The 16,201-nt window shown below is 39.9% G+C and overlaps 1 protein-coding gene across 4 annotated transcripts in view; it reads left to right on the top strand.

Moving 5' to 3' along the window:
• Window positions 1–10,144, top strand: part of GABRG3 (gamma-aminobutyric acid type A receptor subunit gamma3) — a 1,013,315-nt gene extending 1,003,171 nt beyond the window's left edge. For 3 of the 4 annotated variants that reach the window (XM_073541484.1, XM_073541483.1, XM_073541482.1), the window contains one exon: window positions 9,500–10,144. In XM_073541484.1, the coding sequence (XP_073397585.1) occupies window positions 9,500–9,778 (279 nt within the window). In that variant the 3' untranslated portion in view covers window positions 9,779–10,144. The remainder of the gene's footprint in view (window positions 1–9,499) is intronic. The other variant, XM_073541485.1, reaches the window with a different exon arrangement.
• Window positions 10,145–16,201: the final 6,057 nt, after the last annotated feature.

The following is a 16,201-nucleotide window of genomic DNA, read 5'->3' as shown; positions in this document are numbered from 1 at the left end:
ACATTTTTATTTTTCATGCCCTTAAATCACAGAGATAAGTCACACAAAATAGTTAATAAATAAAATTTCCCACATGTCTAGTTCACATCAACATGATTTAGAACCAACTTTTTTTGTTAGGAAGTTATAAGAGTTAAAAGTAGTGATGAGTGAGCACTCTTGTCACTACTCAGTGCTCGCCTGAGCATCGCAGTGCTCACGATGCTCGGAGCTTGCCGAGTATTTCCAGGGTTGCTCGGTGGGAGCTGAGGTCCCTGCCCTGCATGTTTGGCGCTCTTTAAAGAGCCAATGAACATGCAGGGATTGTCTGCCCTGCATAGTGTCCTCAGATGAATTACAACAATTCACGGTCCAGCTTCTGGTGGCAACAGGTGGACACTGGTTTTGCTTGCTGAGTCCCTAGTCCATAGATCTGTACAGCCAAAGTGAGGAGCGCTGCAGGCGTCTCTGTCTCACACGTGTGCTGCTGCACATCAGCAATGGGGAACGCCGCGCGAGCACTGCACTCTGCTCGGCCGGGCATGCGGCACTCTGAACACTCACTGGCTCACTGGAGCGTTCACCTAAGCCCTGCTGGGGCATGTGTCCACGCGGCCTCTGTCGCTTTGGAATATTCTGCACACCTCTCTCTGCTCTCAATGCCGGCGATAAACTGAGACCTCTTTCCAGTGCTTCCTGCTCACTGCCCGGCTTAGCCACTCCACCTATCCCTTGGTCATGAGACCTGTCTGGTACCCCGTTCTTTCCTCCCAGCAACACTGGATGCAGCTTCGACAGTTCCGGACCCGGTATGATGCAGGTACCCGCATCCCGATCTTCCTCCTTACACGTCCAAATTTGGGGCAGGCCTTGCATAGGCAAACAGTATGGGGGTACAAACCTCCTAATAATGGGAACATTGCTTTCAGATGACCCTCCTGTACGTCTGTTCAAAGGGTTATTGGGGTGGGTCCAAATTTGGGGCAGGCTTTGCATTCACTGCATAGGCAAACAGTATGGGTGTAACAACTTCCTAATAATTGGAACATTGATTTTAGGAGACCCTCCTGTATGTCTCTTCAAAGAGGTATTGAGGTGCGTCCAAATTTTGGGCAGTCCTGCCACTCACTGCATATGCAACAACAGTATAGGAGACCCACTGTTTAATAATGGGAACAACAAAGCATAGCTTGCTGATGGCTCTCTAAGAATAGTGAGGCCCGACTGCTGGCCCTTTAGGAATAGTAAAGGCCGACTGATGGCCCTATAAATATAGGCTTTGTGACCTTCAGAGTCCCTCCTTCATAAATGAAACAGGAATTGTGTGATGATGCTTCATACACCACATTGCCATATAAGGTTGTAAAATATTAAAATTACATTTCCCTTTGAATGCTTATGTCTTGGTTGAAAGCAATGCAAAAGTTGAAAAACGCATCAAAAATGCTACATGTGAACATAGCCCAGTTGGTGGAGGAACGTTTTTGTTTATTTATTTTGCATTATATGCAACTACCCTGGAAAGGATGTTCCTTAACATATCTCCAAGGACAATGCATTTTGATTTTGTTTTTGTATGTTTTATTGTGAGTCTGTAAAAGAGGTGTAAGACTCTGACAACATTGTTGACAGCAGTGACCTGGGAGTCAGAAATGCTTTCAGGGGCCATCCCCATGCTGTTCCCATGTAATTTGAGCACTGTTACCACACGGCAAAAATACTCGAGTTTCCCATAGAATTACATTGGGCTCATTGCTCAGGTCAAGCACCCGAGCATTCCAATTTACTCGACCCGAGCAACGAGCACTCGAGCATTTTGGTGCTCGCCCATCACTAGTTAAAAATGAACCAGCGCTTTTTCATTTTTACAGCAAAATTTACAAAACCATTTTTTGTAGTGACCTCATCACATTTGAATTCACTTTGAGAGGTCTATATGACACAAAATACCCAAACGTGACAGCATTTTAAAAAATGCTCCCCTCAAGGTGCTCAAAACCACAAGACGTTTATTAACCCTTCAGGTGAATCACAGAAATTTTTGTAATGTGAAAAAAATGAACATTTAACATTTTTTCACAAAAAAATTTAATTCAAATCCAAATTTTTTATTTTGACAATAGTAACAGTAAAAAGTGGACCACAAAATTTTTTGTGTAATTTCTCCTGAGCATACCAATGCCCCATATGATGGAGAAAACTACTATTTGGGTGCGCGGCAGGGCTCAGAAACAAAGGAGCGTCATTTGACTTTTTGAATGTTACATTTCCTGGAATCATTAGCGGATATCATGTCCTTCTTGGAGAGCCCCTGATGTGCCTATACAGTGGAAAACAGCCAAAAGTGACCCCATTTTGGAAACTAGACCCTGCAAGTAATGTATTTAGATGTGTGGTCAGCACCTTCAACCCCCAGGTGCATCACAGAAATGTATAACGTTGAGCCGTGAAAATAATAAAATCACATTTTCCAAACAAAAAAGTTGTTTTAGCCCCAAAATGTTTTTTTTTTCATAAGAATAATAGTATGCTGATAATCTATGTGAGGGAGAAAACTACTGTTTGGGTGCACAGCAGGGCTCTTAGGGGTAGGAGTGTCATTTGACACTCATAGATTGTAAGCTTGCGAGCAGGGCCCTCATTCCTCTTGGTATCTGTTATGATCTATGTGATTATTGTTATGCTGTAATGTCTATCGTCTGTACAAGTCCCCTCTGAAATGTAAAGTGCTGCGCAATATGTCGGCGCTATAGAAATAAAATGTATTATTATTATTTGACTTTTTGAATGTTGCACTAACTGGAATCATTAGCGTCATGTCCCGTTTGGAGAACCACTGATGTGCCTAAATAGTGGAACTCCCCTCAAATGACTCCATTTTGGAAATTGTACCCCTTTGGGAATTTGTCTACAGGTGTAGCACCAATTTTGACTCCATGGGTTTTTCCAGAAACAAATATGAATGAATGTTGCTGAGTGAAAATTGCAAACTGCCATTGTAGTGACCACTACGTTGTAATGACCAGTACATTGCTACCTGTGTGGGGACTGTAGCATTTGTGATTTCGTGGAAAGCAGCTCTTCCTATGTCAATTCAGGGGACTCTTCTGTTCATATCCTTAGGAATTATATTAATTGTAAATCAAATAATGTCATTTATGCTCTAGTGTGCGCATGCTCTAAAGTCTATGTCGGACAAACATCTCAGGTGCACATAACAACATATTTCCAACATTAATCTGGCCAGACAATATCTGGCAAAGGGGAAAGACCTGTCCTCACTTGCGACCCACTTCCTACAGGTACACTCCAGGAATTTCCGGGGCCTGCATGTGCTGGGCTTGCAAAAATTGCCCAACAATGTCCGCAAATTTAATCGCCAGGGGGAACTGTTAAGACTGGAATCCAGATGGATTCACAGACTCAATTCGGTTGCCCCCAGGGTTTGAATGAGGAGTTACTGTTTACAGGGTTTTTAATGCCATAACTCAGTGGTCTGTGATGCATAGCTCTAATGTATGATACTCTATGTACCCATTTTGCTCCTCCTACAGTTTAGGATTCCGGCATGTCCCTTTTGTTATACATGATAATCTGCTCTGTGTTTTTCCTCCCAGGTTTCTTCCTAGTTATTTCTTTCCTTTTTTAATTGTTTTTATTTCCTTTTTATGGTCTTATACAAATTCGATACTTTATTGGTACATTATTATTTTGTGCAGCATTGTGTTTTCCAGCTTGGTGATATATCCTGGTATCTATATTTGTAGTCATGTTACTGATTAGGAACCTCGTTTGCGATTATCTGGTTCAGGAGGACTATTTTGTCGAGTGCATCAGCCTTTCTCGCTTGGTGAGACACAGACACTCATTTCTGGTTCATATGGAATGCACGACTGCTTATTTCGCAGGCGCAGCATGGTCCATCAGCTGTTAGATGAGCTCCTTAATTTCAGGCTCAGGATGCACAGGCGAATTGATGATTTTTGGCCAATGGAACGCTTGCTAGCATGGCCCACCTCCTTGAAACGCACGCGGATCTGTTGCCCAGGTGCCGCATCCATGCCCCCATGACTGCTCAGTGGAATGTTCCTGATTGCCGCCCCAAGTGTCTGCGATCATGGAAATTTCAGTAAGTGCACTTACGTATATAAATAAGAGACAAGACTGACTCCATACCGACTTTCCCTGACGAAGGAACTTGGACTAGTGACACGCATTGGGACGTGGTATGCACTGACTTACTTCTACCATACTCAGTGGCAAGTGTTTTCATGACTTTGCATGTGGCTCATATGTTAGCAACATGGTGATTCTATTCCAGCCTTTAATCTAACATGCGCATCTTATACTTGCTACTCCTTTTGGTACATTGTTTCAATTACTTTGAGGTTACTTGCATCACCTAGACTGTTTGTAACTATACTCTTATTGTGAGTATTTACTATGTATACATGTCTTATTTTATTTTAATGCTTTTAGTGTTTTTAATGTCGTGCAGCACTTAATGTTTCCAAAAGCTTTTTTTATATATGGTGTGTGCACTACTCTATTGTGCCTTCTTTTTCCTCTTTTTTCCTTTATGACCAGTACATTGCTGTCACCAGTACGTTATGCCCAACCCATGATCCTGGAGACATGCACCTGTAAGTTTGGCGGGCTCTCTTCGCTTCAGAAATGCCAAACATGCGGTTGCTATATGTGGATAGGCAAACTGTAGGACTCAGAAGGGAGGGGGCATATGGGTTTGGGAGCGGAGAATTTGCTGAATTTCTTTTGGAGGGTGAGGAGCCATTTTGCTTTTCCAGAGCCTTTGTACTACCAGTAAAATGGAAGACCCCAATATTTCCTTTAATCTCTTAACCCCTGGAGGTGGTTTTGTTTTTGCATTTTCATTTTTCACTCTACTTTATCCAAGTGCAATAACTTTTTTATTTTTCAGTTAATATGGCCAATTGAGGTCTTTTTTTTTTGCGGGGAAAGTTGTACTGTTGAACCACACCATTGGTTTTACCATGTCGTGTACTAGAAAATGGGAAAAAAAAGTCCAAGTACGGTGAAATTGCAAAAAAAGGGCAATTCCACACTTGCTTTTTGGTTGGCTTTTTTACTGGGTTCACTAAATGCTAAAACTGACCTGCCATTATGATTCTCCAGGTCATTACGAGTTCACACACAACAAACATGTCTAGGTTCTTTTTTTTATCTAGTGGTGAAAACAAATTACAAACTTTGTTAAAAAAAATTGTGCCATTTTTCGTGGTCTCAGGTTGGCTGATGGCTTATTCTTTGCATGCTGAGCTGACATTTTTAATTTTACCATTTTGAAGCAGATACGATCTTTTGATCCCCCATTATTGCATTTTAATGCAAAGTCGTGGCCACCAAAAAAATGTAATTTTGGTGTTTTGACTTTTTTTCTTGTAACGCTGTTTAGCGATCAGGGGTTAATTCTTTTTTTATTGATAGATTGGGTGATTCTGAATGCGGCGATACTAAATATGTATTTGATTTTTTTATTCTTTTATTTTGAATTGGGCAAAAGGGGGGGTGATTTGAACTTTTATTTTTTTTTATTTTTTATTAAAAACATTTTTTTATTTTTGGCATGTTTCAATAGTTTCCATGGGAGACTATAAGCTGCATATATCCCGATCGGCTCTGCTACATAGACGCGATTGTCAGATCGCCTCTATGTAGTAGAATTGCTGACTTGCTATGAGCACTGGCCACTGGGCAGCGCTCACAGCAAGCTGGCAGTGTCAACCATAGAGGTCTCCAGTAGACCTCCGGTTGTTGTGCCAACCCACCGGTGACCCGCGATTACATGACAGAGGTCACCAGTGGGTGGATTTCTGGCCCGATTGATGGAAGTGCATGTTAAATGCCTCTGTCAGTGTTTGACAGCAGTGTTTAATGAGTTAATAGCCCCGGGTGTTTTGTGATTCCACCCACAGCTGTTCTGAGCACTTGTCAGCTGTTCAAAATAGCTGACATGTGCCAGGAAAGATGTGGACTCACCGCCAGAGCCCACATCAAAGGGAGGGAGTTTGACAAGGGGTTAACAGATGACAGACCTGAGTGGAGTTTTCTTGTAGATTGAGTTGAAGCTTTTATTTAGAACATTTCACATAACTTTTGGGATCACATTTATCAGGAGCTCTATGCTGAGCACTTACTTTGGGGTTTCCATCTAAATCTCTGAGTGACATGATTCAGCTGAAACCCCCGAGGGATCCATTCACTATAATGAGACAGCAGAGTTACTCTGGACTCCATCTGGCCTCTGTTCAGCTGGGTCCTTCTAATCAGAAGTGCACAAAACTGTGGCTGACAGCACTTTTATGCAATCCTAAAAAGAAGGACACCTCCAGATCACAGGTCAGATTGTGGCCACAGTGCCTACATTTTCTGTTCAAGGTTCCATCTGAATCACGTATTTCACAGATTTACATGGAAATCCTGGTGTAAGTGCTCAGTGCTGAGCGGAGGATAAATGCAACCTTTGGGAGACAGAATGAAAACATCAACAGCAGGTGAAGAATTGGTTTTACTTACTTTTTACACCATTACTCATGTGGTATAATTGATTAGGTGACTTGATTCTTTGGTTCGGTGCAATTACAGTGATTCTAGATTTATATCGGTTTTTATGTTTGGCTGCTGTCACACACTAAAAGATGCTTTTTATTGCTAAAACTGTTTTTTGCATCACCATATTTTGAGAGCTATCATTTTTCCATATTTCGGCCCACAGGATCATGTGAGGACTTGTTTTTTGCGAGATGAGTTGACATTTTTATTGATACCATTTTTAGACTCATTACATTTTATGATTGCTTTCTGTTCTGATTTTTGGATGGCAGACTGAACCAAAACCAGCAATTCAGAATTTTATTTTGGGGGGAGAGGGTTATGTCATTCCACATGTGGTAAAATTGATAAGGCAGTTTTATTCCTTAGGTCAGTACTATTACAGCAATACCTCATTTGCTGTATATCTTTTTTACGTTTTGGCACTATTACGTAATAAAAAACTATTTTATAGAAAAATAATTATGTTTGCATCGCTTTATTCTGAGAGTTATAACTTTTTTAATTTTTATGCTGATGGAGCTGTATGACAGCTCTTTTTTTGCAGGACAAGATGGTGTTTTTAGTAGTAGCATGTTTATTTATATCTTTTTTTATAGTGCTTTATTCCACTTTTTGTTCAGCGGTATAATGATAAAGCATTGTTTTTGCTTTGTTTTTTATTTATTTTTTATGGTGTTTACTAAAGGGGTTAACAAGTGAGACAGTTTTATAGGTCAGATTGTTCTGGATTCGGCAATACTAAGTATGTGTACTCTTTTTGTTGTTTTTGTTTTTTCATACAAATATTTATTCATTAATGAAGAGTAACGTCCTGCGAAAAATCAAAAGATAAAATTTACCTTTCAATGCAAACAATGGTTAAAATTCCATTTATATAATATCCAACACAATACACACACTGGCTCAATGCCGCTAATGATCAACGTGTTTCAAACTGTGGGTCTTAATCATGGATTACAGACCAAAATTCTCAGACAAGAGGACTTATGACTTATGAGCACACTTCACAGATTTAAAGAGAGCAGTAGCTTAACCAGTGCAAAGAAACTTGTATAACACGAGTGTTTTATACGCTATGACACTATCAGTAGGTCTCTCAGTATAAAACAGATCTATAAATAGCTAACATAAGTGCGGTTTCTTCAGGAGAGGAAAGTTCAGTTTTGGGCACCATTAATAAAAAAAATTGTTCTCAAATTGAAAATAATGTAAAGATGAGTAAAGGAACAGATAAGGGACATGAAGAACTTTAGTTGGGAGACAAAATATACTTGTTTAGCAATGAGAAGAAACAGTATATCCGTATTTTCAATTTTTATTTCAGAAGTCAATTGCACACATGAAAATAAGCAACTTTATAATATATCTTATCAGAGAATTCTGCTTTTTTTATCTGCCAAAGTTGATCAGTCATTATCAAAATTCTCAATTCTGAGGTAAAATCTGCATTCAGTAAAGACAGACATTCCCATTACTGAGATAGGAGATAATGCTAACTATGGTTAGGTTTAAGAGGGGTCATGATTTTCTTGTTCAAGTACATGAATGGCATTTACAGTACATGGTGAAAAGCTGTTCCATGTATCATCTCCTCAAGAGAAACCTGAGTACTTCCTTAAGTAGGGATGCTTAACTTTTTTTGGCCCAAGGGCCACATTATTACCAGAGGGTTACTTTTTGAGATAAATTCTGCATATTGAAAATATGTTCCATAGATATTCAATAGGTTCTGGTTCCATTCATAGAGCTCCCATGTATAAGGAAGATAGAGGTATCCTTCTCATGGGTTGGCAGTCTAAAAAAGATACCGTACATTCAGCTGTCTACATTGGACTTATTGCCAGATGCTGAAACAGTCGAGTGTTTTCCTTGTCCCATAAACAGCAATGAATATAACACCACTCATGCATGGCCACTTCTTTACCTAATCTCCTCCTTTATGTGCTACAGGGGTCAAGACTCACCTGTTCTGCCAAAATATGACTGGCCCAGAACTGACAACACCACTTACCATTCATAAATACCCATCCCCACAGGGCTACTAACAACTGGTCTTCTCCATGACATGATAATACATTTGATCAGACAGTATGAAGATGATTAATAGCCAAACAAAAGGGTATTGCAGATTGCATGTGAGCCCTAGGCCTCAAATTGGGCACATGTCATATGTAACTAAAAAATTAACACAAGAGAGTGTGAAAAAGTCTCTAATTAGCTGTTTGTAAAGTAATTTATTGAGTGGGGGTCTCTGGGACTTTTAATAAACCACTAATACTTATTTGATGGAAGTTAATGTCTATTGACATAATGAATAGTAGTATCGCATATAAGTGACTTAAAGACAACTCTGCAATGGAAAATACAACACTAGGTAAACAATTAAGGATCCACAACATGATTAATCCTGTCACACTAAATTAAAGTTGGTTGAACCCGTACATTTCGGCAACACTGAATTGCCATCTGATGTGTGTGGTGGCCTCCTCATCCTAATCTGACGATAGGTGTTAATGGCGAGAAGGATCAGGGCAACTAAAATTCAAGTATCATCTTGCTTTCAGTGGAGATAAGTAACTCTGGCGCTATCTCTCCAGCTAAGCCAGTCCATGAGTTTATTGATACGTGGGAGATTGGAAAGATGAGTACTCAGCCAGCAGCTATTTCATGAATGGGCTATCCCAAAAAACCCTTTATGAAATGAATGGATAGAGGAATTGCAACTTTATTCAGACTCTAAAGATTATTATTTTGCAATGCATGGCATTTTCCATATAAATTCTGTATCCTACTTAGAGATAAAATAAAAATAAGCCTTATTATAATAGTTTTCATTAATTTTAATTGTTGCAAACTTGTTAAAGTTATTTATTTTATGATTAGGCAAATATTTAATTGTGTTTTGTATTTTTGTTTTCTCTTTTAGAACTATTCTGTACTGGATATGAGACCTCCCCCAACTGTCATCACTTTGAACAATGCCATGTACTGGCAAGAATTTGAAGAAGCATGTGTCTATGAGTGTCTAGATGGTAAAGACTGTCAAAGCTTCTTTTGTTGTTATGATGAATGTAAATCAGGCTCATGGAGAAGAGGTCGGATACATATAGACCTTCTAGAATTGGACTCCTACTCCAGAGTGTTTTTTCCAACATCATTCTTGTTATTTAACCTTGTGTACTGGGTTGGATATCTTTACCTATAGAAACTTGCAATGTGAAGACTGCTTTAATTTGAATTATACAGATGAACAAACCTACTGGATATAAAAGACTTTCTCTCTTCATATTGACCAATATGCTTGGAGTATGTTTGTCAAGGATAAAGCAAGAACAAAGGACTCTATTTAAAGAGTTTAACTGTAAAATGTTATTACTAATGCCTAAATACTTTTTATCACGAAATAAGGCTTATACATTCTTATATACTAAAATCTATATTTGGCATAGAAAATTATACTGGAAAAGATCTATGAAAATTTATTGTACATTAAAAAGTGACAAAAATACCACTGCATCCTTTTATTACAATTGTCTTTCATTTCTATTTAAAATAAAGTATTTTTTTTTTATCAATGTAGCACTAATTCATTTATTTAAAAATGTGTATTGCCTGCATGATTTAGAAGTTAAAAAAGAACAGGAAACACTATATTTTGGAAGATAAATAATTACATTTTGGTAATCAAAATAAAAGCTGAAGTGTAAAGAATTTTTATATTTTGGGGAAAAAGTTTAAGTTTATTAAAAAAATTTATATATCACATCTTGAAAAAGAGTCTGTGTATCGACAAACATTTAATGCTGCATTGAAGTAATGAGTCAAATCCACAAAATAGCTAATAAATAACATTTCCCACATGTCTACTTAGCATCAGCACAATTTTAGAAACTTATTTTTTTGTTAGGACGTTCTTAGGGTTAAAAGGTGACCAGCGATTTCTCACTTTACAACAAAATTTGCAAAACCATTTTTTTAGGGACCACCTCACATTTGACGTGACTTTGAGGGGCCTAAATGACAGAAATGACAGAAAAAACCCAAAATCACACCAGTCTAAAAATTGCCCCCTCAAGGTACTCAAAGTATATTCAAGAAGTTTATTAACCCTTCAGGTGCCTCACAGGAATTTTTGGAATGTGGAAAATAAACATTTACTTTTCTTTCACAAAAATTTTCCTTTAGGCCTTGTATTTTACTTTTGCAAGGGTAAAGGCCCTTTTACATTTAGCGATGCACCAGCGATTCCGACAATGATACGACCTGGTCAGGATCGCTGGTGCATCGCTAAATGGTCGCTAGTGAGCTGCCACACAGGCAGATCTCACTGCGACGTAGCAGCGATACAGCGGTCGTTACTTACCTTTCAGACATGGCGATCCTGATGTCCTCCCATCTGCGTCCACGCATCGCTCGTCGGCGCCAGCAGGAAACGCCCGACCAGAAATGGACCCGGCCGAACTCGCGCGATCAGCGACAGACAGCGGGGGAACCGGTCGGAGGTAAGTATCACACATAGCGATATCGCTAGCAATATCGCTGCTGCGTCACCAAATCGGTGATGCTTTAGCGATATTGCTAGCGATATCGCTATGTGTAAAACCCCCTTAACAGTAGAAAATGGACCAAACAATTTGTTGTTCAATTTCTCCTGAGCATGCCAATACCTCATATGTTGGGGAAATCTACTGTTTGGGCACACAGCATGGCTCGGAAGGGAAGACTTTTTGAATGTAAAATTTGCTGTAATAGTTAGCAAATGCCATGTCACGTTTGGAGAGCCATTGATGTGCCTAAACAGTGGAAACACCCACAAGTGACACCATTTTGGAAACTAGACCCTTTAAGGAACTTATCTAAATATGTATTGAGCACCTTGAACCCACAGGTGCTTCACAGAAGTTTATAATGTTAAGCCGTGAAAATAAAATAAATCACATTTTTCCCAGATAAAACTTTTTTTTAGGTCCAAATTTTTCATTTTCATAAGAGTACCAGGACAAATTGCTCCATATAATTTGTTGTGTAATTTCTCCTGAGTGTGCAGATACCCAAAATGTGGAAGAAAATAACTGTTTGGGGGCATGGCAGCACTCGGAAGGGAAAGAGCGCCATTTGACTTTTTGAATCTAAAATTAGCTGGAATAATTATCGGATGCCATATCACCTTTGGAGAGCCCCCAATGTGCCTAAACAGTGGAAAACCCCACAAATGACACCATTTTGGAAACTAGACCCCTTAGGGAACCTATGTAGATGTGTATTGAGCACCTTGAACCCACGGGTGCTTTAAAGAGGTTTATAACACTAAGCCATGAAAATTAAAAAATCAAACATTTGCCACAAAAATCTTTTTAGCTCCAAATTTTGTATTTTCAGAAGGGTAATGGGAGAAAATTGACCCCAAAATTTGTTGTGCAATTTCTCCTGAGTTCACCATTAGCCTATATGTCATTGAAAACTACTTTTGATGGACAGTGCAAAGCTCAGAATGGAAGAAATGCCATATTACAGTGCAGATTTTGCTGCACTTGTTTGACGGTGCCATGTTACACTGGAAAAGCCCCTGAGGTGCCAACACAGCAGAAACCCCATATGTGACCCCATATTACAAAGTAAACCTCTCAATTAATTCATCTAGGGGTGCAGTGATTATATTAACACCACAATTGTGTCACAGAATTTTATACCATTGAGCAGAGAAGTTAAATAATTTACATTTTCACCACCAAGATTGTTTGTTAGTGTCAAGAAAATGAGTTATTTTCTAATATCCTAGGTACACATCCAGAGCTGCCTGTTGCCCTCACTCCAATTGGTTCATGTAACACTAAGCTCCATGAGCAGACACACAGCTTCCAGCCCCTTCAGTCTGCATCTGTGAAATTTTATCCACTCCCCCCTCCCTTCAGCAGATGGTCACTTTTATTGCATCTGGCTGAGTTAAGCGTGTTTTTTTTCTTTTCCCTCCAGAATGTCTTTGTCCTAATCCTAACATGCTCAAACTCAAATTTAGTAGCTCCAGTTAAACCTAGAAACAGGAAAAGTAGATTTCCCCAATCAGGATAAATTAGACTATGCATGGCATCGCTTTTCAGCCTGTATGGCCATCAAAAACCTGGGAAATTAGTTTCTATCTCCCAGTAACACGCAGACATGTTGGGTTCAGTTTCAAAAGAAGGATAAATTTGCAGGTCAAAATGCCCCTGTCATCACCCTGTGACCTTCCCAGCCAATGATATGGCAAGGAGAAGCTTTTAATAACTTTTCTAAATAGGAGGTCCTCCTAGGAACAGGCCATATGTGAGGTCAACAAAGGTGGGAGTTCCTAAGTTTATGGGCAAACCATAAAAGAGAAACAACCATTTTGAGACTGTTCAAATCCTGGGGGAAGATAGCCAACATCCATGCTGTAGACTGAATCTTTTCTTGGGAACTCCTTTCACCTTATCGACACGTCATGCCTGTGACCGAGATATAGCGAGTTTCCTATTTTAATCCCTCTTATTTCTAACTGTCTGTACATACTGTATTTTGCCTCCTTTTGTAATATATTTTGTATTTTTGTAAACACTGCCTATATTTTCTGGAGTAAACTTATAAATCTACTAGTTTTGTTCTCTTTGCTCTATTACCGAACCGACACGTACTCCACGCCAAATCATGCTATCTGTGGGTTGGTTCCTGAGCCGATATAGGCTTTAGTATCAAATGAGGAACTGGTGGCAGCATAGTGTCCTGGTGGTACTGGGGAACCCTGGCAGTGACGGATCGGAGGTTTATGTGTGTATTCCCTGCCTGGGACTGATGATATACATACCGCCCTCACTGCAGAGTGCCCATTAGCCAGTATGTGACAAGGCAGTTTTTCAGGCGACTACTTATCTAAGGTGCAGTTCCCTGACTGACCTGAGGGTAAAGGGGCAAAAGAGAGCTGCAAGTTCTTAACCAGAACTGTAATTGGAAACAAAAGTTGGGGTGATATCCCTGACAGTTAGCCCCTAGTTTTACATTCCCATACTGGGAAATGGGTAAGAATGGCACCAAAATTTGTCCCACAATTTCAACTTAACGTTCCAATAACCTATATGTAGCTGTGCAGTACTGTTTAGCCATACCCTGAGACTCAGGAGGAACGGAGCACAATTTGAATCCTGGAATGCAGATTTTCCTAGAACAGTTTGTGGATTCCATTTAACAAGCTTAGGAAGTGCTAGAAAAGCAGAATCCCCCTTCCAGTGACCACATTTTGGAAATTATAACTCTTTGAGAATTTATTTACAGTTGTAGTGACGATTTTAACTCCATGGGCGGTTTCCAGAAATAAGCAGCAGTGGATGTTGCTGAGTGAAAATTGCAATCTTCCGATGTAGTGACCAGTACATTATGCCCAGCTCATGCTTCTGGAGACACACACCTATAAATTAGGTGGTCTCTCATCAGTACAGAAATGCAAAACATGTGGGCGCTAAATGTGGTTTATGCACACTGGGGCTCATTAGGGATGTGGGCATATGGATTTGTGAATGGAGAATTTGTTGAATTTCTTTAGGGGGGCGAGGAGCCATTTAGCTTTTCCAGAGCCTTAGTGCTTACAGAAATGTGGATGCCCTATATTTCCATTAACAGATGATGGACTTAAGTGAGGTCTTGTTTTTTTGTGGATTGAGTAGAAGCTATTATTGGGAGCATTTTACATAGCATTTATGATCACAATTATCTGGCACTCCACGCTGAACACTTACATCGGGGTTTCCATCTAAATCTCCAAGTGACATGACAGACGAAACCCCCGATGGATCCATTCACTATAATGAAGCAGAAGCAGCAGAGCTACTCTGGACTCTGTTCAGCTGTGTCCTTTTCAGAAGTGCACAAAACTGTGGCCGACAGAACTTTTATGCAATCCTAAAAAGATGGACACCACAGGATCACAGGTCCTATGGTGCCCACACTGCCTCCATCTGCCTCATTATAGGGAATTTTCCATTGGGGGCTCTGTCTGAATTACATATTTCAGAGATTTACACAGAAACCCTGTTATAAGCACTCAGTGCAGAGCGCAGGATAAATGTGCGCCAAGCCTTACTGCAATCTTTGGAGGCAGAATGAAAAAAATCAACAGCATGTGAAGAATTGGCTTTATTTATTTTTTATGCCATTCCTCATGCGGTATCAGTGATAAGGCAAGATTATTCTTCGAGTCCAAGCGATTACAGTGATACCAGATTTATATCAAGGTTTTATGTTTGGCTGCTGTCACACACTAAAATATGCTTTTTATTGCGAAAACTAATTTTTACATCAGCATATTTTGAGAGATATAATTTTTCCATATTTCGGCCGACAGAGTCATGTTATGGCTTGTTTTCTGCGGGACAAACTGACGTTTTTAATGGCACCAATTTTGGGCACATGACACTTTTTGATCGCCTTCTATTCCTATTTTTGGAAGAGAGAATGAAAAAATAACCAGCAATTAAGAATTGCTTTTTTTGTTTTTTTTCTGTGTGTGGGAACATTGGTAAGGCAGCATTATTCTTCAGCTCAGTATGGTTACAGCGATACCCAATCTGTATTGTTTTTAATGTTTTGGCACTTTTACACAAAAAAACTCTTTTATAGAAAAAAATATTATTTCTGCATCTTTTTTTCTGATGACTATAACTTTTTTTTGTGCTGAAAGCTAAAAGCTTTATGTCACAGAAAGGATCAGCTGTGATCCCATGCTGTATTGTCTTTATACTCTTTTTTCCTTATTTCCCTGGCCAGAACCTGTGGTATGATCACATTATGTTCCTGCACGGTCAGCCTCAAATCATGCAGCTGCAGCAACACAAACTAAATCTTGAGCACGCCCAAACTGCTCAGAGAACACCCGAGCATGCTCAGAAATCTCGAGTAGCGAGCATACTCGCTCATCACTAATCTTAATATTATTTGATCTTAATTTGTTAGGTGTTTTATGTTCTTTAAGGGTCCCGTTACACATAGCGATGCTCCAGCGATCCCGACAATGATACGACCTGGTAAGGTTCACTGGAGCGTCGCTACATGATCGCTAGTAAGCTGTCAAACAGGCAGATCTACTCAACGACGCAGCAACGATACAGCGATCCTCGGCGGTTGTTGGGACCTTGTCACACAGCAGCTTTTCTGACGACACAGACCTCGATACGCGTGCATCAACAAGGTCACTTGTCGTTGTTACGGCGTCAAACACAGCGATGCATGCTGGCCAGCGGGACACCAACGATCAAAAAATGGCCCAGGACTTTCAAGCACGATCAGCAAGATCGCAGCGGGGGCCCGTTCGCTGCTGCATTTCACACGTAGCAAGACTGCTGGCGAGGTCGCTGTTGCGTCACAAAACCTGTGATGTTTCAGCAATCTCGCTAGCGATCTCGCTATGTGTGAAGTACCCTTAAGACTTGAACCTTTCGTGTCTCCCCTTTTTCCTCATAGATTGTAAGCTTGTGTGGCGCCCTGCATCTTTATCGCCACATAAGGGTTAAATATGTACTGTTTTGTATGTGTTTTGTGAGCAATAGGAGTTATCCTTTCTCTGCTAGAGACCACAACACACACACAATTTGTCTCACTCCCTCACTTGTCTGAAGCTGAGAGC

This window comes from Dendrobates tinctorius, unplaced genomic scaffold (assembly GCF_039654945.1).
Source record: "Dendrobates tinctorius isolate UK_male_01 unplaced genomic scaffold, ASM3965494v1 ptg000121l, whole genome shotgun sequence".
In the NCBI taxonomy this organism is placed as follows: Eukaryota; Metazoa; Chordata; class Amphibia; order Anura; family Dendrobatidae; genus Dendrobates; species Dendrobates tinctorius.
Note: the sequence above shows the minus strand (reverse complement) of the source record. Positions and strands in the feature narration are given on the sequence as shown.